Below are 25,114 nucleotides of genomic sequence, written 5' to 3'. Positions count from 1 at the left end.
ACAGCCACTTTAGCTCTTTTATATGGCTACATTTCTTTACTTCAGACACCATTATAGATAAAGCAGGGCAGTCCCAGCTACGAACTGATGACACTAGCAAGGTTTATTTCTGCAGAAGTACTGACATAAGACATCTTTATATGAGAATACATGTGTCCTCCACTGCGTGCCAAATTGCTTTATCTATGCACAAACAAAACCTTAATTGAAAGCATTAAATCATATGAAGACTAGATTTAGAAGACAAAGATTCTCAAGCAGTACAAGGGCACTGTTAATTAAAAAGTGTAAAAATGTACAGGGAAAAATATAATAGCCAGTAGAAAGACCCTAATTATTTGGGAAATGTGAGACTGGCTTCTGCAAGCAAGTTTTAAGTTTAGTTTGGGGGACAGCTATTTTTATGGGAATGGCTGAAGAGCACTGGTTTCTTGAATAATGACATGCTATGATGGGAAGAATGAGAAGCAATTTGAGCACTATTAGCTACACTGTTCAAGAGTAATAAGGAACTTGCAAATGATGTCAGAGAAATGAGATAAAGAAGACTATTATACTATTGGAAAGCCATCATCTAGTATAGCTGTGGAGGATAAATGAAAATGGAAACCAGTCTGGAACATAATACAATATACTTATGGTATTTTGTGTTCGAGCTATTAGCAAGTGCAGCACTGTTGGCATCAGTGGAACTGTCTTCACTTGCTTCACAGCTCAATGTAGTCCTGTATCTATTTTATATCCCTACATTAGATAGTCTATGTGCTATTGAAACACAACAGAAAACTTTTGAAATGAATTAGAACATAGGATTATATGGAGTACTGAAAATGTGCACCTGCTTTAACTGCTTCCCAGCTAAAATACAAGCAAATGAACCTAAACTGTCTGTTGTAATTGCATGTAAAGAACCTTTGGATTTTAGCCCAGGTACGAATATACAAATAGATAAGGTTTATAAAATTGTGACACAAAGTCTAAGGGCTTTTGTGGGAATGCAGAAAACCACTCAGCAACCAGAACATATGCCTGATATGTTAATACATATTATGCTTCTGTCTCCAAAACAGAGTATGAAGATGGCCATTAAACACAAAAAGAAAAAAAGAGATTTTATTTTAGAGCTACCTTTGCATATTTTTCCAGACTTAACTAAAGCTACTCAACAGGAGCGACAGCCTAGGATTTCTTCTAAGAAGGGTTTTTAGCATGAAGGATGTAAGCCACTCATTTTGCATCTGGCAAAGTGGAGTGATTGCTATGGAAATAGGCAGCGTAGCTTATTTCTGCATGGTGTTCAAGCTAAACCTTTTCTAAATTGCTGATCTGCTTCCCTTGTTACAGATGAATACATCAGAGGAAAGTCGTTAGAAAGTTGTCTGGCTTAATGACAAATTGGCACAAGATCCTACAACAATGCAAACTTTGGTTCTTAGCCCTGCACTTAGCAACTTGTCACACATCTTCACTACTACGAACTAAGATTCTGGAGAAGAAATGATAACTTATTTACAGTGATTTATGAATTAAGTGGACAAAAAAGAATAAAGCTGAATTTTCTACTGTACTGTAAACTACTTTGCAAGCATCAGAATTCCATTGATACAAAAAAGGAACTATTAATTTCTGTGGTGCCATAAATGTATGTTCTAGCTATTATCAGAAGTGAGTCTGCTGTTTTAATTGACTTCAGAGGGACTGTGTATGTGAATATGATGAGAAAAATTTTGGCTGTAAGAGAGCACTCCTTGAAGCTCAAGGCAAAATAATCATATGGGTGTGAATATCTGTCTCTATTTTTCTCTAGGTTACCAACTTGCAGTTTAAGGAGTGTTGTAAAAAAAAAACCAACAAACTATCACAATATTCTTTTCTGTCATGAAAAGCAGCGTGGCACAGCCCCAGTACAGGGCTAAGATGTGAGGGCAGTGCATGCTCTCCCTGCAGTGGGGTGCTCCAACCTCCCTCCCACTCCACAGCTCTGATGGACTCTGTGTTCATATGGGGGCACAGAGAGAGCAGCCCACAGTGCAAATTGTAATGGAGCCCAACATGCTGTGAGTGTAAGGAAGGGATTAACCCAGGCTCTCATTCAGTGTGAGGCTTGGTCCATCTGTATTCTGGGGAGGCACAGGGCATGTGGCCTCTGCAGCTTCACATTAGTGTGGAAGGCAGCAGATAACCTCCCAATTTCTCCTGTACAACAGCTGGTTACTGTGCTTCTGGGATGTGTACAGTTGCTTCTGGAAGAAATCACCATGTCAAATGGGTCTCCTTTCCACATATGGAGATATTTTCTCAATGGTCCTTTTGAGCCATCTAAATTCTTCATTTTATAGCATTACGTAAAATACTTGTAATGCTATTAACATGCAAGATGAGTCTAAATATGTACAGTCCTTTTCTGTTTAAATGAATTATGATATAACTCACACAATTCACAACCAGCTTTGTGGATCACAAAGCTTCATAGCGCCTTATGTGTGAGAAACAATCAGAAGTAATTTTTTGAGGTTACGTTTTTAAAAACCTTTACTATTGCCCATGAAAATCAATTTCCTCCATGGAAGTTTAGTGCTTGGGAAGGAAGTTACTCTCACATTTTTTGTGAACTCATAGAGAAAAGCAAATGACCTATGCTCCCCAAAAATTGGCAGGTAACTTATTAAACTTCTGTCAAATCTCCTTCAGGAAGTTCATTAAAACTCTATTTGGAAATGGCCAGGTGCTTGCTTCCCACAGTGCAAGAGGGAAATCTGTCACTCTGTTTAAAAAATTGTTTGGTTACTTGGGATAAAGAAATAACCATTATACCAAGCTCTGTTGTTTTGTGATGGAAAACTGTGGCTTGGTGAGAAAAGTGCCAAGGTCAATGCAATGAAAAACCCACAGTGAACTCAGACCTGATTTCAGAAGTCGGTGGTGGGATGGAGGCCAGGAGAACAAAGTCTTTTCTGTGATTCACTTGAAAACACTTTCAGATTCTGGATAAAAACAACTGTCTAGCTTAGGAGAGTTTTTTTCTTGAAAACATAAATTAGGAAAGATTTTTATATGTTTTATGAGGATCACTAAGGCTGACAGAATTACCTTGTTTGACACTGGATACTGACCTAAATACTGCGGCCAAGTCAACTAACAGGAAAATAGTAGCACTAAGCCCTTTTCATTCTTTATTCTGCCAAACCACTGCCTCTTGCAATCAGGATTGATTACAAACACCCAATTAAGAGGCATTTGGAACATGATCTGAACACTAATCCTGTCTCTTTTTCTCTTTATACTGCATTATCAGCCTTAAGATGGGCATTAGCGCTTTAATTAGTAGATTTACTTTAGGAACTTCTACATAAACTAAGAAATCTATACTATATGCATGAATGTGTGTATGTATACACAGTATTGAAGAGGTACATGTAACATATATACCTACATAGCTAGTTCTGTGTGATGCAGAAGTCTAGACGTATAATTAAGAGTGCATGTATATCCAATTTTCAAACATAATTTCTTTCTTTGGAAATGCTACAAAAGAAAATAATTGAATTTGGTTTTACATCAGCTGTATAAAAATCTCAACAACATAATTATCAAGTTATGATCCAATGTTATAGATTGCAATAAGCTATAATTAAGAAGCTAATTTTCAGCAACATACACATTTTGATTTCAATTACATTAGCACGGGAGAGGGGAGGGGAGTGGAGCAGGGTAGGGTGGACAGAAAACATATTGAGTGTTTCAAGAGGCTAATGCCAATAACTCTGGGTGTCAATTTAGAAAGGACTAAGTCCTCTGTTGTGACTTTGTCTATCTCTGTCCACTGAAAAGATGAGGGATTAGGCTAATGGGAATCCATATTTGACCCTCAGATTTTCTTCTGTCTGAAGGTTGTCACAGACACTGCCTGTGTCACAGGCAACACAGAATCCTCCCCAGAGTTCACTTTACTGCCTGGATTAAAGAAACACCTGTATCTGATTGCTATTATAATTTTAATATCCTACTCTATAGACACCCAGGTCAAGACTACTGTGCCAGGGAAAGCACCCACATACATAGAGTGCAAAACCAAGCTCTGCATCCAACACCTCAGCCCTAAATGCAGGCCAGTACAGACTCTATAGCTATGACCAGGCAATTTGGTCATGTTTTCCCTAATACCTTTTCCTGAGAAAACTCATATAAAAACCACTACTGTAAAGAAAGCTATTGTTAGACATTTTGACAATAGAGACTTTCACAGGAGTTAACTGCTTGGATAAACAATGAAAGAATCAGTTTATTACACTGTGTAATCAGAAAAACAATATAATTTTCAACTTCTTTCAACTCTTAATCCCTAAAGCATAATAAAATAACAGCATCATCTTTAGACACTTGCATTTGACATTTGTACACAAATACTGAATAGCAAAGAGCACGTACTTGTATGTACTTTCATGATCCAGAACCTTTAAGTTAAGAAAATGTAATATTTTTGTGTGTGTATGTGTGGTAACATGCTCTGTGTCTACTGTGTTTTGCTTCCCTGATCCTGAGCAGGCTCTAGACTGACTCCTTTCCTAGACCTGGCTTAGTGTATCTTTCTAGAGGGTATCACCAGCAGTGATATAGAGTGGTCACCAGCAGGGCTGTCTGGAGTCTTGCAGCACACTCCCCATGAGACAACTTTTCATGTGCTTTACATAAAGTAGAGAAATGTCCTCGAACTGCATCCAGAAACATAAGATATCGCAAGTCCCCTGAATCCACTGCAATGACTCACTCCTAACTATGCCAAAAAATACTTGTTTCTTGGTTTGGGGACAGAATGAAGGATGGCCCACTTCATCCCTTTAGCACTCCTAAATAATCTCTCAGATACACTAAACAGCTCTTGAGGGACAGATTTTTGAGAGACATAGGGGTGGAGAAGCTGCCCCTTTAGCCTATATACAGCCTTCCCAGAGGGCTTGGCCCCATATCCTGCTCATAGCTGTGTCAAGGTGTGTGGGCTGGGTTATTTAATTAAGTAAAATCAGAGCAAATAAGGGAGCATGGCCGGTCCTTCACCAGCCCTCAGCGGTGTGGAGTGGGCATTCCCACCTCTCTTGGGTACCACACCCTGAGGCAAATCTCTCAAAGCCTGTTGCTGATTCCCAGAGCAGCAGGGCCAGACCATATTTCTGCTGGAAAGCTCAGAGGCTCAGTCTTCTTCAGACTTCCCCGATCAGCTATGGGCAGGAGACAGTTCTGTGGAAGCAGAGGGCAAAATTCCCATTGCTCTCAATGACAAGGGGGCTGCACTGTGCCCAGACCCTCCGTCACGTCTGAGATGTCCTTGGTGCAGTTCGTGGGAGTAGTTCAGAGCTAGGATGGCTGGAGTCAGGCTCCAGCTGCACCTCTGGGCCATCAGAAGGCAACTATTGTGTGTGCAGCCATTCACAGGACCCTGGCTGGACAGGCAGCCCAGCAATGTCTTTTACAGGCAGTTCTCTGGATGGGCAGCTAGGACATGTGCACTCTTACTGCCACTGGCTGAACCCAAAGGGCTCAAACTGCTCCTGCACATGAGAAAGAGGTGGCACAAAGGCTGCACAAAGCAGACCTCACTGCATGGAAAAATAGGAACCAGGATTTAGAAAAAATCAAATGAAAGCTTAAACCTTGCAGAAACGAAAGAAAGGCTGAGCCATGGATTGCCTTGCTCCTGTTTATTTTACCAGCCTCAGTTTGTTATACCTACAGATTTATAGCATAAATCCATTGACATTATTTAGAAAGAAAATGGATGGATGAATTTCTGACATCATTAAGGTCTATAGGAGTTCTATGGGGCTACAGTTTCACTCTGTAGGTCTGGATAGCCAATCTTTCTTCCTTACTCAAGAATCTGGAGGAGCTGTTTTCTTCTACATAAACAAACATAGGTATTTTTTGCTCTCTATTCTGTAACTGACTGCAATTTCTATACAGCTCTAATCTCATCAGTGCAACTAATCCCTGGCAAATGCAATATAAAGAGTAATTATCTATGACATCTCCCCTTCTACAACTTGAATGTTTCCAAAATGGGCAATTTTTCCATTCCAAGTGATTTGACAGCATTGTGTAAACACTCTATAATTGTCAAGCAAGGATGATATTTACTCTCTACGTCTATAAATGATGGCCAATAAAACAATTGTGCTGTGTGGTATATCTATGAAAACCTTGTAAAACAATACAGTCAAGTCTGGCAACAAAGTCAATAATTTGTCAGTAAGGAAACCACTATTGGGCTTTCTCTACCCAACCCTCCACCTTTCTTAAGCCCTTTTCTACTGAAGCCTCACATTCATTTTCTTAATGTTTTTAACCTAGTGTCTGTGAAATTTTTATTGCTCCCTAGATAATGACATCTGATCTGAATGTAACCACACACCTCTTTGCTCAGCAACATTTGTCACAAACCATTATAAATTATCATGCTGATAGTGTGCATTGCTGGGAAACCGGAAAAGTTCCATACATTCAAAGTACTGTATCAGTGACATTCTTGTTTATTATTGAGGTATAAAGTTTTACTAGATTCAAGATGGCTACATTTACACAGTAGGATACTTCAGCAACAGGAGACTTGTACAGCTTGAGCTAAGTGCTGAAAAGCATCTACCACATGCAACAAGCACTGGAGCATTTTAACTAATATGTAGCCATATGTTTTGTGTCTTCTGTTCATTTTAACCGTGTTCCTGACTCCAAAAATTCATGGCTATTACTGGGTCTTGCTTGAGAAAAGACAAAATGACAAACAGAAAATACTTTTCTCTTAAAGCACAACCATAATTTCTGTTTCTTGGCCTCCTGAAGAGGAGGCATAATAGTCTTTAAAGTTAAAAGTTGAAAAGAGACTGTGTATTTTTTCATTATGTATGTCCTTGATAACAATCTGTGGTTAACATGATTGTACACTTCCCGTCGAGACCCAGTATTCCTATTACGCTGGTGCAGTAGTTCTGGCTAGAAAATTTTTTATTAGATGAGCCTAGCTTGTGTGAACATATTTTTAATTATTTGCGTATCTTTATTCTTCAAAACTGTGAAAGTTGAGTCCTTTGGAATGCCTCCAGAGAAACAGGAATTTTCACCATGTTTGCTTGAAATTTAAAACAGCTTAAAGGGTTCTGATCATCAGAAAATAATACATATATGAATATTATTAAGATTCATTTGAGAAATACTTATTCATTAAAGGATAGCATAATAAGGAGGTAAATCAAGGGCATATTAAAAAAATTAATTCCAAACACAAATACAAAGAAAATAACTGGGAACAGCTTCAGTACAGCTAATGTTTAAATTTGCTGCTTTTGATTCTCCTCTGAGAATCAGCCTTTCACCAGTTTTACATTTCAATACAACTAGCCCTCTATATAGAATAATATTTTAAAAAGTTAGATAAGGTCTCTTGATTTTATTTCTGGCATTACAGAACAAGAAAGTAACCTTTCCAAAGTCACATTGTTTCCCTCCCTGGGCTCAAGGGGTTCTTGTTATCAAAGTTGTTTTCAACGTTAACTAAGGTCTAAGATGCAATGAACAGCATTATAAAGAGGAGTTTGGGAGCTAGGCCAGCAAGCTAATCTTCTCTTCTAGTCTACTCTAATTGTATGGGGCATTTTTTGTTCCCAGACATGAATTCCCCTATCTCTCATTTTCTATCTGCATTTCATATTTAAGTGCTTATTAATTTCCAGTGCTAAACCTTTCAATAAACTAGAGTGTAACCTAAATTGCACATTTCTACATACCAGACCGAGTTGCAAATAAACTAAGTATATTAGGAAATCAAAATGTACTTAGCGGCAAAACTGAAAAATATTATGATATGTTTTACTGCATTAATCACCCATTGGACTCAATATTTTGTACTAAGAATGTGAATTTTGTAAGCAGACACTGAAATTTCAAACCACAGTGACTGTTGACAAATTCCTGTTGCTGAAATAATTTTCTATTATTCTGGTCCGAAGTTTTTGGCACAAATACAGTTCCTCTCAAGTTAAAAAGAGCAATTTTAAATGTAAGTGAAGTAGCAGCTGAGTAATTTAGCATAGCCTAGAAGATTAGCATTTCAACATAGACCAAATAACGGTAAAGTCATAACCATTGCAGGCTGCAAAGACAATGTAAACAACCCTGTTTAGAGACTTTCTTCCATCCACTACCATCTCATTACTGCACCGAACCCCCTTTCAGAGAAATAAATAATGCAGGGAGGGAGAGTGGACAAAATGAATATTGAGAAGGGAGCAAGGGAGTGAGGGAGGGAGTAAATCCCTTCCCTGGACCCAGTTCAGCTCAGTCTAGCACTGTTTAGCACAACATGATGGCACAAAGATCACTTGTTCTTCAAATAATTGTATGCCTACAACACACTACTCCTGTCAAAGACCATGTTGGTTTTACAGCACTGGAAAAACATATATTCTAACAGGAACAAAAAAGATTTGACTCTGAAATATCCTTGATTTAATTTATTAATTTCTATCCAAGAGACAAAGAGAGTCAAACATTTCAAAGCATTAGCACTGTCCCACAGAATGAAATAAAAACTTGTATTGAGAAGACACAGGGAAGTGAATTGTTGCCTGAGTACAACAAATTAAAAATTAAAGAATGAGAAGTCAGTATGTGAACATATGGTGTGAATATGAGCTGCAGCTCCAACACCACAGTAAAAACTCATTTTAATGAAGAGTCAGTTTAGTTTTATGAGCACAGGGTTCTCCTGCATTATCACTCAACTACAGTACTGAAATGCTGATGTAGAAGAGATTATAAAAAACAACACAAAAGGAATGAAGCACCACGCTGCATTATGGAAAAACTTAATTATAAGGAAAAACAATAATTGTGATCTAAGTAATCAATTTATGAAATAATAGGAACAAAGACCTGCATGGTAGAAATTGAATGCTTAGTATAGTTGTTCTCCCTCTCTGAGTCCAACACTTTAAACTCATGTTCTGTTACAACTGCTCTTGATGACACTGAACACCACTCTATGAGGCCAAGACCTGTAAAATCCTAGATCTTGAATCATGAAATGCCAAACACCAGTGGCTATTGAGTTTAATCTTTCTGACATGCAGAGGAAACCTTGAGTGGTAGCATTAATGTACAATGACTGTCTCTTGAAGTTGTCAGAAGGGCAGGAAAAAACACACGATATTCAGGAAATTTTTAAAAAATGAATCACTAAAATATTTTCTTCATGAAACAAACAGGCTGAATTTAGAGGCACGCTGAGGAGGGGAATGATTTGACCAGGTCTTGCATCATGCAAGCTATGTGGTTTCCAGACTTGGGAAAAAGTGGAGAACAGCTTCTGGGAGGCTCTGACTTCCCTTCTCACTCTTGGAAATAGGTGATCACAGGGAATGCCAGCACAGGGGAGAAAAGGGATCCTCAGATATCCCCTTTCTCTGCCCAAGACACTGCTGTATTACAGGAAGAATGGAAGGAAGAGCTACTGGATGTAAATCAGCAGTAAGGGGAGAAAGGGAAAAATACAGAGTATCAGTCCTGCAGCCCATTGCCCCTTAATGGAATGGGAATGGTGGGAATAAATGCCAGGATAACATTACATTAAGAGGATTTGGCAGCTTATAAATTGCCTGTTTCTGCCATAGGCTGTTTGTAGCTATGGGGACACAAAATGTAATGGAACCATTTTATTTTTTTTTAAACTCTACAGACGTATTCCAAAAAAGCAAGCAGGCCAACCAACACGCAATGATGCCTCACCCTAATCACATCCCCACCACACGCCAGCATCACCATCATCCACTTGCCTGTCCTGTCAGGTGGTCAGAACTCAAATACACTTGATAAACGTCAAGAAGTCCCAAAGATCTTTTTAAAACACACACAGACACGCCCTCCCCCGCCCCGAAAAATGCTCAGCTCAGCGCTTCCTGCCTCTTGCCGCAGCAAGCACCGGCATCGGAACCTTGGCAGCGACGGGGACCGGCCCCGGGCGCGGCGGCGGGGTGGGTGAGGGCGCGGAGCCCCGCGGGGCGCAGCGCAGAGGGGCATAGGCGGGGATCGGCGGGAACCGGCGGGGGGGGATCCGCGACCGATCCGCGGCCGCGGGGCGTCGAGGGGCCGGCAGGTGGCGCCGTGGCGCTCCGTAGCGCGGCAGCAGCACTTACTTGCAGTCGCGGTCCTCCAGGTCGAAGTGGGGGTTGAAGTTGATCATGATCCTCTGGTAAGGTTCAGGAGCCTGGATCAGCCACTCGCATTTTTGGCTGGGGTGGTAGGACTGAGGGTAGCCGGGAGAGGTGAGGTACCCGGGGTTTAAAATTTTGATCGTGTCGCCGCACTTATCTGCAGGGGAAGCAAAGAGATGGGATCTCCTCAGTTTCCCCCGGCAGGCACCCGGGTTCAGCCCGCAGCAGCGATCCATACGATCGCCGCGGGAACGCTTGGGGGGGAAGTGCTGCAGCCTTCTTCAAGTAAACTTTTGCTGCATCCTTATGCCTTTAACGTGGACAACTCAGTTACTATTTTGCAACGGAAAGGGGCCTGCCTCTCCTTGCCCATCCTTTGCTCCTGCATCTGGACAAGCAGCAGGTAGCAGAAGATACTCCATTTATAAACAGTACCTTTTTTAAGAACTGCCCACTCTGAGTAAACAGTGCCCTTTAAAGTATTAAAACCTTGCATGCTCATAACAGCACTAATGTTGACTCAGAAGGGTGTCTAAGACTCACTTATTGCCAAATATACAATCTTCTTAAGTACAAAGTTTTAAGGAAAGCCGGAAGGAAAGCTAAAAGGATGCTATTTGACCCCCTGCCCAGCTATGAGAGAAGCCTGGTCTGTGTCACTGACCACTGACTGGGCTTGGCTCAGTGGATTCAGGCTCATTTGCAGCAGACCATCTCTTTATTTTATCAGTCCATAAATCTAGGCAGGATGAAACTATCTGTACTTTTCAGACCCAGGATAGCAAAGTACAAAGTGGTTTTAGTGAAGCAGAAATCATCCAGTATTTATTCCTTCAAGGAAGTTTGTTCATGCTTGGAGACTGCATCAAAGTAATGGAGCAGAACAACATCCTTTCCTCTTCTCTCTATCCCTTCCTCCCTCCAACAACAACAAAGATTTATTTCTAATAGCAAAATAGTTGCAAAAGTTTCCAGAACCAACAAGTGTGACTGTGAAATATGGTATGCTGCATCTTGCTCCACTGGCCAGCATTGTCAGAGTTGCATTTTAAGGTTTATAGGAAAAATCACAGAGGAACAAGAAATCCAATCTACACAGTCAGTCACTTCACTATCCAGAGGAGGTTTGTGTTGCCACTTTTTTATTTCTGTGGATTTCTTTCTATAGATCTTTAGGGTGTAAAAATTTTCTCTGCACATTGATTGTTTAATTTTGAGCAATAAAATTTGACAGTAAACTACAGACAGGAAGAATGTCCACATAAAAAGCAAGGCTATATATCACTACATCCCAATAACGGTATATACAGGCTGCAGTGCTGTATCTAATACATTCTCTATGAAAGCAAAATGGCATTCCTTGCTCTCAGCATGAATTTATAAAAGTACAGGATTTTATTACAGAAAAAGCAGGTCAAATGGAAATGAATGAGGACGTGCACATCAAAAATGCATAAAGCTGCACTCTTTATAGAAATTATTTGCCATAAATTAGGAGGGAAGGGGATATTATGTACTCAGCTGTATGGTCAAAACCCAGATATTGCTAAAAATGTTGTTGGGAAAGCCTATCTTATTATTTATTTCCGCTTTGCAAAGCAGCTTGTTTTCCTCTGACCAGAACAAAAGACATTGCAGCTCAAAGCTCAAAAGCTGTCATTGGTGATCTTGCTAATCCACTGTCTGGGGCTCTCAGGGAATTTCACCTTTTCCTCACTGTATAAGCACACTCAGAAAGTGATCCTGTCTCATTAAGCCCACTCCAGCCCTGCAAACAACATGGCAGAGCCTGGCATCTGTTAAATGCCTGAAATAAAGCAGTGCTCCTTCTAGTCACTTGACAGAGTCACTTCAGAGGACGCTGAGGTGGACTCACTACCACCAGCGCTCCTTAATCTGCGACTTCTGGGAAAGTGACAGTGTAATAAGATAATGCGGTCTGCTAGACTCCCTGGCTCTGTGCAATCTCTCTCACACTTGATTAAGAAGAGCAGTTTCTAATGACTTTGGACCATTAGTTCTAAATAAGGTTAATGAATTAATTTAGCAGACACTAGTACTGCACATAGGTGAAGGTGGTGTTAGTAGGTCTGGTAGGCTACAGGAGAGGTTAATGGCCTTTTTGACTCCAGCAGGTCCACCACATTAACCACTCACGGTATAGACTTCTGCCCAGCAACCCATCCTACTTCTTTTAATGGCAAGAAATGATCAGCAGGAGTGCAGGGTGGCCTCCTCCCACTCCTCAGAAGGGGCAGTCCTGGTTTATGTAGGAGCTAGGGAAGTGGCTGCCCATCCCTTTCACCTGGGCTGGGGGGTTGAGCAGAGTACACTTCTCAGAGCATCACCAAGCTAGGCTTGGCACAAGCCTCTAGCACCTTCACTCCTGAGCGTCAGTGCAAGAAGAGGCAGCTCATCCTGATTAAATTAAGCAGCCTCCTCAAAACATGCTAGGAAAGAGATTATCTTCCATCATGAAAAATGCGATCTTAATACTCTCTTGCACAACGCTCCACTTGCGGTCCCTTATTAAAACAATATATATATAAGTGGAGGGTGCTCTCTTTTTCTAATTACTTTGATTGAAAACCCAGTCAGGCAAAAGTAAATATTTGATAATTAGTTAATAATAATTGCTCGGGGTTTGTTGGGGAAGGAAAGCTCACACGAGCTGTTTCATGTGCAACGGCTAAACGTCAAGCAGTCCCACAATTAGGCAGTCTTTAAAAATGCATCATGCAGTGAAATATTCACAGTGCCCTGGCATTGTTCAGGGAAGAAGGAGCACGCTGCTTTTAAGTAGTTGTGTTTTCAAGGGCTACCTGATACTACACTAGCTACATTAGTCATTTGTTAAGGGATTTCTCTCCTGGAAGGGAGTTGTGAACCTTCACAGAGGAAATCGGTTTCTCTTTTGGCACTGTGCAAGTTGCATGTAAACCGCAGACTTGGAAAATAGGTAGTCTAGAGAGCTTTCTGTTTGAAGACTACCTGTGTGTGCAGGTACACACACAGAGCTAGTAAAAGGTATGATAATCTGAAATTTTACACTTTGGAAATATAAACGGGGAATGGGGAAGGGAAGTGTGGGGAGATAAAGCCTCCCCTTTAAAGTGTTAATTGTCTTTCAGATATCGAAAACAAGTCTCGTTTAATTGCCTATGGGAGGAAACATTATTAGGATAATTGGCTGTCCTGATCTAGTGAAAACGAGCAGCCTGCTTTATACAGCAACCTGAAAGAGCAGAAAGTAAAGTCGGAAGCCCATGCCAGGGTGGGCGATCTTTGGGATAGGACCCTACCGCCTCCTCCTCCAGAGGGGGCAGAAAGTTCCTTACAACTGGGCTCAGGCTGGTCCCTGTCCCACCGTCCACCATGCCCCACTGTCTGTCCTCCACTCTGACAGCCCCACAGCCTCTGCCTAGGTTGAGACCCGACGTACGCCGTGACACTTACCGCTTCGCAGAGCCCTGGAGAGGGTGAAGGTGAGGGCTGCACAGTGCAGAAGAAGTCCCCAGTCCATTTTCCCTTGCGACAGCAGGAAAAGGAGGGGAAAAAAAAAATGCCCTCCACGCACAACTCTTCCTAGGTTTTAAATCCTCCAGATGGAGTCAGGAGAGAAAAGCACAGTGCGCAAGGACAGTCCCGGGGGCAGAGAGAGGGAAGCTGGCTTCTTTCTGTGCCTCAAGTCGCTCTCATCCTGTCATTTAGCTCCGGCTCCCTCTCCCTTTCCCCACACTTGTTCCTTCTCCAGGCGCCGCTGTCCCTGCCATTCCCAGTGAGACTACAAAGCCAAACGAAAACGAGGGGGGAAAAAAAAACCAAAACAAAACAGAAAACAAACCAACAAACACACAAACAAGACAGACAAAAATCCTCGCGTCTGCTGGAACCTCGGGAGCGCTCTGCTGGGGCGAGCTCCGGGAGACGGGGCGGGGGTGCTCTGCGGAGAGGAGACAAGGAAGAGAGCGGCCGTGAGCGGGGACCAGCCGGGAGCAGGAGTTTGCCAAACTGCGTATCCCCCCGCCTGCCCCGCTCGCTCGCTGCGACACGGCCACGGCTCCCGCGGGGTTGGCAGCCCCGGGGCGCCGATGCCCGTCGGTGCCCGGCCGGGGCAGTGATACCCAACGGTGCCCGGCGCCCCGCACTCACCTGCCCCGGCGGGAGGCGAGCGGGAGCGCTGCTGCCGCAGGGTCTCCCGGCCGGGCGGGGAAGTGGGAAGCGCCCGGGCGGCTCCTGCTAGCAGCCTGAGGAAGAGGAGCGCAACTCAGCGGCAATAAGAGAGGACGAGAAGCCGCCGTCTTCCAAGCCCCAGTCCCCTCCCCCTCCCCGCCCTCCTCCTCCTCCTCCTCCTTCTCCTCAGCCCCCCAAGACATTGGCAGCGCGGAAGAACCAACAAACAAACACGGCAAGCCCCAGCCCTGACACTCAACCGGGGCGGGGGCTGGCTCGGGGGGACGCGGAGGGGGAGACGAGAAGCGACCTCCCTCCCCACGGCAGGTAGAGCCGATGCAGGCGGTGGCACCCGCCTGCGCCCCCCGCCCCGCGCAGCCCGGCCCTACGCGGCCCCACCGCCCCGGCCCCACACGGAGACAAACGCACGCTTGCCCACTTCCCGGCTGGCTCCCTGCGCGGTGCCCCTCGGGCACCCGGCCCTGTTCCCTCCCGGGCCTCCCCCTCTGCTGCCTCCACGCTTCTTCCACCCTCCACCCCTCCAACCCCGCTCTTTTTGTTTAGTTGAAGTGTGCAGCCAAGCACTCGCCCCTATACTTGTCCCTCGGACTCCACGCGTTCTCCCCAGTGGGACACCACTATCCCCTGTGATCATAAGGGCTGCTGGCCATGCTGGTGGTGTGCTGAGATGGGGGACCCCCCTGTGAGGGGGCTCTCAGGTGGCAGGCTCACCTGTACCCACCGCCCTTGTCCGCTTTTCATTTCTGCACCTTTGTTGGACCTTTCTGCACCCTCTCCCTCCTGGCCCTCTTGCCCAGTCTGGCTGTCATTTCTACTTCTCTCAGCTTCTGTTGCTGCTTCCCCTCCCTTCGCACCCCCCCACCCCACCCCCCCGTCTCTCATGAAGCCTCTTGAGGGGCTAAGGATCTGCTAGAGCCTCCCGGGGTTGGTTCTGCTCCCCACAGAGACTATGCCGCATGAAATCTCCACAGTGGACTGTATGTCTGTCTCTGACCAACCCCCCACCCCCAGTGGCACCAGGGGACAGGCACAAAGCAGTGACATAGTGGGGTCTGAATCCTGCGGCTTGGGCTGCACGGTCTGGTGCTCAACAGCTATGGGGCCCCTCCCTTCCTTGCTCCGTTGCCCTGACTTACAGGCTGTCCCTGCGTGAGGGGTGTGATTACTTAGATGAACGTGAGTGCTTCTTGTATGTGAAGTGCTTTGAGCTCCCTCTGCTTGGAGGCAACCCAGTAGCTGGGGCAGGAGTAGGAGGATTGGTCTAAGGCTGAAAGCTGAAACACGGTGTTAAATGGTCCCCCAAAGTGGGTCTGCTCTAGGAAAATGACCTGCTGCCAACAGTGGGTGTCAGCTACTGTCATGTCCCAGAGCAGTTTGAAAACAATTTGTTAGTTGTGCACACCCAAGGCAAACTCTGTTAATGCTTCATCAGAAAAAAGGCCTGTTACAGGACCAACTCCACAAGGACCGTTTCTGAAGAATGCAGAGGGAAAAAAGTTGGTCTTTGCTGGGGGCAGGGTCATGTTCCAAATGCAGCCGCAGCAGTAAATCCCTGTCCACTCTGAAGATGTAACTATGTTTGAAATAATTTTCAAACATAGTTGTAAGTCTGCAGCCACACAGATTAACTGCAAATGTGTTACATCTGTGTTCAGAAATCATACACAGAATCAGCCTCCTCCATCCCTTTGTCTCCAGCCTTGAGTCTGAGCCTTCCACTCTCTTTCTCCCTTGCTGCCCTTTTGAAGCCCCTACTTTAAGGTCAGCTGAAGTCTGGAGATTAAGTCTGTAGGAAATCTGTCTGCTTGTTTCTCACTGAACACTCTTTCTCACCACTACTTTCTGAGTTTTTGCCAGCTATTCCCCTTCTCTTCTGCAACTGCAGTTCTGTAATACTGTGCACTAAAGTGCAGTTGGATCCTAGTATGATCTGTACACTTCATTCTTTCCTTTCTTAGCTTCTGCCTCTGCCCCTGTCCTTGCCCCTGCTTCAACCCATGCTTGTGTCTGCAGGCAGGCTGGAAACCAGGCAGGCTGGAACTAGTCAGACTGAGTTATTGGGTTCAGACTAATTTCCCCGTCTTTAGGCAGTCTTTGGATCATCATGTGCAATGCTTATGCATTTCCTTGATTGATTTGGATGTATATTTTATGGATAGCACATTAAGCCCCCTTTATTTTTTTTCCTTTAGAGAAGTTCCCAGAACAAGGGGGAAGGGGAGAGTTAACAGTGGTTTCTGATTATTAAAACTCTCATGCTGCTGGACAGTCCTTGAGATAAATTGGTTCTGTCCTGAAGCACGTTGCAGTCTGCAATTGACTGAGACACTATATAGGATTTAAAATAAAATATACCTGTTTTCGAAAACAGAAATTACCTGCTTATGGTAGCTTACTGGGGAATTACGGAAGTATATACATACATATTTGTTCTGAAAACTCAGTCTCAAAAGCCAAGATTAATTCTGTAAGTGAAAAGTAGTAAGCAGATACTAAGAGAGCACATATATGAAAAATTACACTTAGTTTATGATAATGATGGCTCTGTTTCTTTGGCATTATCATTGTCCATCAGTCAGTTTCTGTGCATCTGCAGAGAGGTAATACTCATTCCCACTTCTAAGCTGTAAAAATTCTCCAAAACAACCAATCAACCAAACAACCAATGGTTGTTTTTTCCATTTGTTTTTCTATCAGATTATTGAGTCACTTGCCACAGATGCAAGCACAGTGTGTTAGTTGCTAGTATGTCTCAAATAAATTCCATTCTCTGAAAGAAAAATTGAACACTTAAATGCAGACAGAACATATACATTAGTGAAGATGGTACAATGTGATAAATTGTAAGACTAATGATGAAAGTTGCTATTATCACCTTAGACTACCTTTTAACCACTAATTCATACACCAAGGTTTATTTCAACATGCTTGTGCCTCAAATCTCAGTGCTTCTTCCTCTTGCACAAAGAGGGATGTGCACCAGGCTGCAAAGACAGCTGAACAGGAATGGCCACTCTTGTGACTAACTTGGCTCATGAAAGAGGAATTCTGCCCTTCCTTGGCACTTCACGGGCATTTTGAATTTCGAACTGTTTTTTTTTTTTTTGCTGTTGAATTCTGAAACCCTAGGAAACGTAACAGAGTCTAGTATATTAATGTCCTTTCTTATAATTAAGTGAATAGCATTAATCTAGCTTTTCTACCCATCTTTTTCTCTCTAGTTTCCAAGATATAGGTGCGGCCTTCTTCCATGTATGTGAACACATTCTATCTGTGGTTTACATATATTTATCTGAAAATGCTTAATCTTTAATCATCTTGAATATAAACTGGCATCAAATTAAACATTCAGAAGTCTTTTATTATAATCCACTTCTCACATTTTAGTCATGGTATTTTAGATCCTGGTCCTGCAACTGCTTTCACATTTGTTCAGCTCTCCATTTTCACATCAGTAATGGGATTTTATGGCAAGGATGAGTTAGTCTTACAAAGACTGAATCTGAATCCTGTGTATGTAAAAGTTAATGGAGTGGCTAGCTTTGGGGTTTGGGTTCAGGCCCATCTTTGCTTCATAATTTGACTTGGTGCTTATAATGCTTTTTTGAAGATTGTCTGCACTTCTGTTATAAACCTGTTTCTCAAGAACTTTGTAATTCAGCCATAAAAAATATTTGCCTTGGGCTAAATCCTGTAATATAAAACTTAAAATTCCAAAGGAAAGAACTTTTCCCATTTTAACAATAGCAGAATAGAACAACTTTGATGTTTACTTCTTTCCACAGTCATATAGCACATTAATGCTTGTAATTAAAAATGAAGTTTGGCAAATGATTAATCCATGGCTGAAGACACATTTATTTGGTATTCATTTGAAAACTAAACACAACAAACTAACCCCATCCATAATATTAAATGCCTAAAAATTGAGACTCTCTATCAATATTTAATGGAGAATAGAAATATATTCACTTTATGACTAGTACCTACCAATATCTTCATATATAGTCTGGTTCTAATTTCTAACCTCCTCTCTAATGTTTTATTTTTCTTTTACTTATCTTCCTCAACAATCTCTCCAAAATTAGGCTTCTGTGTCATCTCCTTTATTGTTGCTTTGGCCATATGAATCATTGCTTGGCTTCCTCTTTCATACTGTACTGAACCGAACCTACTTACCCTTATCTTTAAGATCAGACATACGTTTTCCCTTGTCTATATCTCTCCTCTCTCAACCCTTTTATCTCCTACATCTTTTATCCTCCTACTCAGTCTCTCACACCCAGTGCTTCTTTATCCTGTCCTCTCACGTTATACCTCTTTTCCACACACACAGTCACATGCATCTAAATGATACTTCTTTCACTGTACAACTTATCCTTCTCAAAAGAACTACTGCAAATACATGTATTTTTATTAACCATGCCATCTGACTTATAAAGTATTTACATTTACCTATAGCTATGTACTGTAAAATATGTTTAGATCACATACTTCATTGGATAGAGATCAGATATATTTGCATTTACATGAACTCTGTATTGACTACATTGTTAGGGTTAGAGTGACTTTACAAATATCTTACCAAATTCCCTAGAATCACAACTGTGCCATCTCACAAATGCTTTATCAAAACATGTTCATCGTCCTGTCTAAACACATTCCACTCCAACAAATTAGCACAGCCCAAGGCTTTATTAGCTGATTATCTGATTATCAAAAGTCAAATGTTTTCAACTGAGTCAAAGGGAAATCATCACATTTATATTTCTTCTCCCTTTCCCAATTTGACAACAAGTTTGTCAGGTCTCTCCACACCTAATTCCTCTTCTACTTGCATTGATACAGCTGCCAAAATCTATGTATGGTTACCATGTTCTTCCAAATTGCTCCACTCCTTCCATTTTCTTCAGTAATATTGTATGTTCCCAGTGCAATCTGCTTTTTATCTGAAATACAAAGTGGGGTACAAATACAACATGTGATTTATGGTACTGTTCTTAATAATAATGCCTGGCCAACTCAAGGGGTTCTAAAGTAGCTGTTTCTGCTATGAAGAAGTCATACATAGCAAATCCAGCCATATAAACTAAGAGTTTGATTATATTTCCATTAATGGCAATGACAAAATACCTCTGACTTCAAAGGATTAAAAGCAGGCCCTGTCTGATGATAATGGACCCTCAGATTATAAACTTGTTTTTATTACCTTCAGTTGTTTCCATTTGGTTGCACAATGGGTATATCAATATCTGTGTTTACACTAAGATAGCTGCCACAAAAAGCTAAAATATGGGTTCCTTTTTCAAGCAAGGCTTTGCCAGTCTGAAGGTCTATAGTCATTAAAATAATAGGTGAAAATAGAGTTAGATGTATCTCTTAATTTCATGTCTTGCTCAATTTTTGGCTGGACAATTAGTGTCCTGCTCATGTAATCTATTCATCTGTAAAGGCCTGCATGATTATATCAGATTATTGAAAATTATATGCACTCCTTTATAGGTGTTACATCTGCTAGAATAGTACCAGGAAGGGTGTGAAGTTATTAGGGAAATGGAAGCTGTCACAGTGACACTGCATGGTTGTCATGCACCCCATCAGCTACAATGCAGCAATCACTGTAAACAAGCATCATGCTGCATTCATTACAGATCAGATTCCCTTTCTCAGTCCTCTCTCATCTTCTTCAAGAGCTGTTCTCTATCATAATTTTCTTTGTCACTTATTACAGCTGATGCTAAATGGTTTTTCAGCTAAATGCTTGTTTGGGTTATTTATTAACTAGAGAACATTTACATTGGCATACTTTGATGTTATACATGAAATGGAGAACCCATTTGTGGGCTCTAGTGGATTAACTAGAAATTCAGGGAATTGTAGTCAAAGGGATTAACTCTTAGGCAATGGGTTACCTCCAGTCAGTTATCTTCATCGGAGCAGAGGGGAGCAACCCCTAACACAGAGATCTGTTTCCAGGTCATTACCTGGAAATGGTAATGGTGAGGATATTATTCAAATAAATTAAATAGAGTTAGTGTATATGTGCTATTGCTGGTCTTGCACCTTAAGACTATAGACTGAGATCTGGAAGGAGCTCGTAGGGTATACATAGGTAAATTTTGTTTCATTCTGGGGCTTGAAAGTGGAAAGCAATAAATAAAGCTGGTCTGATCTAATGGGTTCATTTTCAGAATGTTGATTTCTTTCAGTATTTTAACCTTATTGCTATATCTGTAGAAGAATTGCTCTGAAATGTTGTGTCTTGTAAAATTGCTTTGAAAAACCCTCATAAAGTAATATTTTGGTTTGATACTTCATCAGGAAGATGCAGTTATAACAGAAAGACATTTTGGCTATGGCATATAGGTGGTCAATTTTTGAAAAAAAAAGAATTTGTAGGCTGCAGTAGAAGGATGTTAGAGAAACCCAAGAGTGGTGATTAAAAACTGGACTGGCAGACTCCTTGGAATATAGCTAGAAAAAGAAAGTAAAAGAAAGGCTGAACAAGGACTGACTGAATAGGAAATTATGTTGTGGGGAAAAAAAGTTTTTTTAAAGAAGATTCAAAGCAATAACCGAAGCAGTTTTCGACACATATCACAATCTTATCAATCTTGTTTCATAAAAAGGGTAATAAAATAATTATGCTAGATTTTTTTTCTAATCTCCCAGGTATGGTTTTACATTTCTTAGAGATATTTGGAATCTAGTTTTCGCTGTAGGTTCATGATTTTATGTGATTCAGACAGGTTTCCATAAGGAGAAACACAGTTGTCCATGTTGTCATAGCAGCTAAAACTTTCCCTTTTGTGAAATTGTCACCAGGCCTTTGGCTTCTTGTAACCAAATAACCAGAAACATTATTAGTTTAATGAAGTAGCTCTCCAACAGGCTGTTTCCAAATCTGTAAGTTATCTGTCCAACAAGTATGTCACTGCTGTGTGCAGTATTTTATTCACAAAGGCCATCTGGACAGCTTTGACAAAAGGATTCATATCATTTGCCAGAGAACATCTTGTTTGCTGTGAAAAAAAAAAATTAAATTCAATGTTTTTCTAAATCTATCCGGAGACATTGCTTTTTTGTTCCCAACTGCTCCATTGGCTTCGCTGTGCTGAAGCTTCTTTGTCACCATTGCAGAATTTATAAACATGTCATTGTCTCTTTTTTCATCCTGAGAGTTATAATCTTTTTCCCACCTTTGTTTTTTATGATTATTTCAAACTCTGATTAGTAACAGTCATTGATTTATTCTGGTGAGATTTGTGTTTGAATGAAAACTCCCTGACATTTATATGTTAGGTTGTTTTTGAGATTTCCTTCATGGCTTGTTCATCATGCCATAGCATATCATAAAACCTTCAATTATTTTCTCCTCCAGGTACCACATATAGACTTGAAAAAGGTCAAAGCCCACTTTAATGGCTTGGGAACTACATATAGTGAATCCAAAAGGTGCTTGGTTGTTATTAACTGGAATGAAGATGATTTCAGCTAGGCAGAAAATACCATGCTGTGACCAATGGCCAAGAACTCAATTTCAAATTAATCCTGCAAGATACTAAGCAGTCTTATAAAAGACAAAGTAACCTCAGCTGCCATACAACATGGAATAGGAGCTGATGTTTTTTCAGCTCCTTAGTAAAACAATGAGCATCTTGCTGGAAAGTTCTGTATCCTTCATGCAGAAAGTTCACATGTTAATATAAATTCAAATGTTCTTTCACCCAATTACCCATAATTAGAAAAGGGCTGCCAGACCTTTGTGATACAGTATATGGATGAAACGTTAGAAAATTAATGAAACTGATTTTTTGACATGCATAGTATAACTTCCTGAATATAATTAAAACATAATTTTTGAGAATGATGGGAACTTACTTACTGGATTTATTGAAAATGCCTCTTTTATTTTACTGCCATGCATTTTGTCTTACAAGATAATTTTGTGGCTTACATATAAGATCCTGATGCAATCAGTATAAAGGTAATACATTTTGCATTCATCAGTATATTCAGAATCTCTCCAAGTCTCTATTCAGATAAGGTATAGACACACTATGTTGGAGAGATTAAGGTGAATTACAGTTTAAAATAAAGTATATGAATGGTTCTTAATTATGTAAATGTGGTAGCTGGAGAAAAAAAGAATCAAACAGTGTTGGCAAACAATTTTTGCTTTTAAATGTTTTATTTTTTATGGCTAAAAAAGGACAGAGATGAGCTGATGCTCATCCTTCAAGGGCCCACACTTTTGCAGATGAAATGTGAGCATTTTATGCACTGACTGCTTTCAAAATCAAAAAAAATGTAGCTCAACAGTTACTATCTCTAGACATGGTGGCAAGACCGCACATAGATGCTAAAACCCAGCAGAGATACAGTATCAGGTGTTTAAAAGAGGCTAAGGATTTTTGTGTGTAATGCTTCCCTTGGTGTAGAGGAGAGTTATTGGGAAGTTAAGCTCACTATTATCATTTGCTGCTGCATTCTGGCAGCACGCTGTGGCATTGCCAAGTGAAGCACACTCAGGTCCTTTAGCCAAGATATTAACCTATTGACCTACTGCCCCAGAATGAGAATGCTGCCAGCCATAATCAGCTCTCATTTAAGAGTAAGGTATTACAAATATCAAAAAGAAACAATTTCTTGACAACTAATCAGAAGATTTACTTGAGGAGTACTCACTGAAATATGTACTTTTTTCTGTAAGACGCTGCTGCTTGCCTGTGCCCCACGGAAAAATTTGTCTTCCTGAAATACAGCTTAATATGTATTAAAGAAGATTATGATAATTTTGTTCAGTTGTCAACCTATTTTCTAGGCCAAAAGAAAAGGGGTTTTTTTTGTAGGGATAGAACAAGAGTGTTACTCTGTAAATTACAGTCATTCCAGTCCCTACTTATAGTAACTTGAAATAACTTCATATTTTAGTGAATAAAGCAGGCCATAGTTAGACTGGTAAACTAATTAGAGTGCGGCATGGACCTGAACACTACTGATAATTGCCAGCAGGATTTCAGTATTTTTTTGGTCAGTGCAAGCTGATGCTTGCAGGCAATGCCTGAGTGAGGTTTGGGAATTAGCATGGACCAGAGACTGTTCCCCACAGGAATTATGGACAAAGCTGTCCTGCATAAATGAGACTTGGTTAGCTGCCATCAGGACAGTACACAGTCCCTCACTCATCAGCTGTTATAGATGAGTTTTAGTAGCTGCACAGACTATTATTTCATATTTCAAAAACTGCTGCTGTCCAGCAAATGGGACACTACCCAAGTAAGAGTCAGCCAAAATGAAGGGCTGTTTTTGTGGGGAACATGTTTCTGGTGTGGAAAAGAAGCAATCAAAGCTAAGGGCGACCCTATGTTTTACAGCCTGATGCTCAGCTTCTCAGTGTGGAGAGCAATCCCTGTGCCAACAGCTAGGGATCAGACCCTGCAGATGCTCCAGGCAGGTTTTCTGGGACAGTCTTGAGCATAAGGACATGCAAAGGCTTCATCATCCCTCTCCCATTCCAATTCCTATTATTATTCCTATTATTATCACTATTATTTAGGTGATAGCCCAGATTCCCCTGTGTTGCCAGGTCAGGGTGCACAGGACTTCTAACTGCTCTGGAAGAAGCAGATCTAGCAGTGTTTCAGCATCCTGCAGTGGCAGCTGTTCTTTTTTGCAGTGGGGGCTGGGTCCAGCATCTGTTCCAATTTCAAATGCCTTACTGATGGGAAGTGGGTGCCTTTGAGAGAGGCAGAGAGGCATGACCCCATATTCCTGAGCCACTCTGTTCTCCCACCACATCTAGGAGTGGATCTCCCATTTGCTGTAAGAGGGGCATACATAGCTTTCCATCACACAGTCGAAGCACATCCACACGATAGTATAAGTTCTGGGAAGATACTTAAGACAGTGGGAGGTGACCTTTCTAATGCCATATCTCCTGAGCCTGTCCAGTGTGGTGCCCCTGCATGCTGGATCACCCACAGGTATTCCCTGTGCCTTGTCTACAGCTTAGCTAGATCCTTCTAGAGTTCACTTGGACCAACACTCAATGAGTTAAACACAGAAATGTGGATTTATATCAGGAAACTGGGCACGCTGTTGGCAAGGAATATCTTGTACACATTGCCTTTGGGATAATCTCCAGATATTTGCTTTTTGTTTTTTTAAATTTTTGTGGTGCTACCAGTATGGCTTGTGCATTGTGCAATATCCTGGTGTTTCTTTTGGGGCATATGGCTGGCCCTCCCCACATGGCCTTTCTTTTTGTATGCTGAAAAGAGGGTTGCTCTCTCTTTGAGGCCCAGGCTGGCTCCACAGTGCTCCTCAGACATTTGTTGACATGGTGTTAACAACACTTGTCGTCAGGACTAGGTCCACAGGCCAGGCTGCTAATGAGGAAACTGCCTTGCAGCCTCAAGAGTGGGATTTTAATAAGTGTGATGTGGAGAGTATACACATGCCACGGAGTGTTGTGTGAATATTTTGGCTTGCATGTGAGAGCACGAGGTCTTCTGGGTTAATGTTGGAGGATGGTGACAGATGGAGGAAGCTAAACATGGTGTGGCCTCCCCCATACTGCTTCATGGTGGAAGCTAACCCCAGGGTGAACCCAAGCTTCACCTTTAAGAGATGTAAGGGGGGCAGTTCAAACCTCTACAAAGGAGGACACAGGGTGGACGCCAAGGGCTGAATACTCAAGCATGTGCACTTACCCTTTT

General features: G+C 41.7%; 1 protein-coding gene across 4 annotated transcripts in view; it reads right to left on the bottom strand.

The window, feature by feature from the left end:
- NRP1 (neuropilin 1) overlaps positions 1-14,545 on the bottom strand; it is a 108,607-nt gene extending 94,062 nt beyond the window's left edge. For 3 of the 4 annotated variants that reach the window (XM_071734844.1, XM_071734845.1, XM_071734846.1), the window contains exons 1-3: positions 14,352-14,490; positions 13,656-14,142; positions 10,182-10,356 (exon numbers count right to left, since the gene is read on the bottom strand). In XM_071734844.1, the coding sequence (XP_071590945.1) occupies positions 10,182-10,356; positions 13,656-13,722 (242 nt within the window). In that variant the 5' untranslated portion in view covers positions 13,723-14,142; positions 14,352-14,490. Of the gene's footprint in view, positions 1-10,181; positions 10,357-13,655; positions 14,143-14,351 lie in introns of all 4 variants that reach the window. The other variant, XM_071734847.1, reaches the window with a different exon arrangement.
- Positions 14,546-25,114: the final 10,569 nt, after the last annotated feature.

The sequence above is a fragment of the Heliangelus exortis genome, chromosome 2 (genome assembly GCF_036169615.1).
Source record: "Heliangelus exortis chromosome 2, bHelExo1.hap1, whole genome shotgun sequence".
Classification (NCBI taxonomy): Eukaryota; Metazoa; Chordata; class Aves; order Apodiformes; family Trochilidae; genus Heliangelus; species Heliangelus exortis.
The sequence above is the reverse complement of the archived record's forward strand: the minus strand, read 5'-3'. Positions and strand labels throughout refer to the sequence as shown.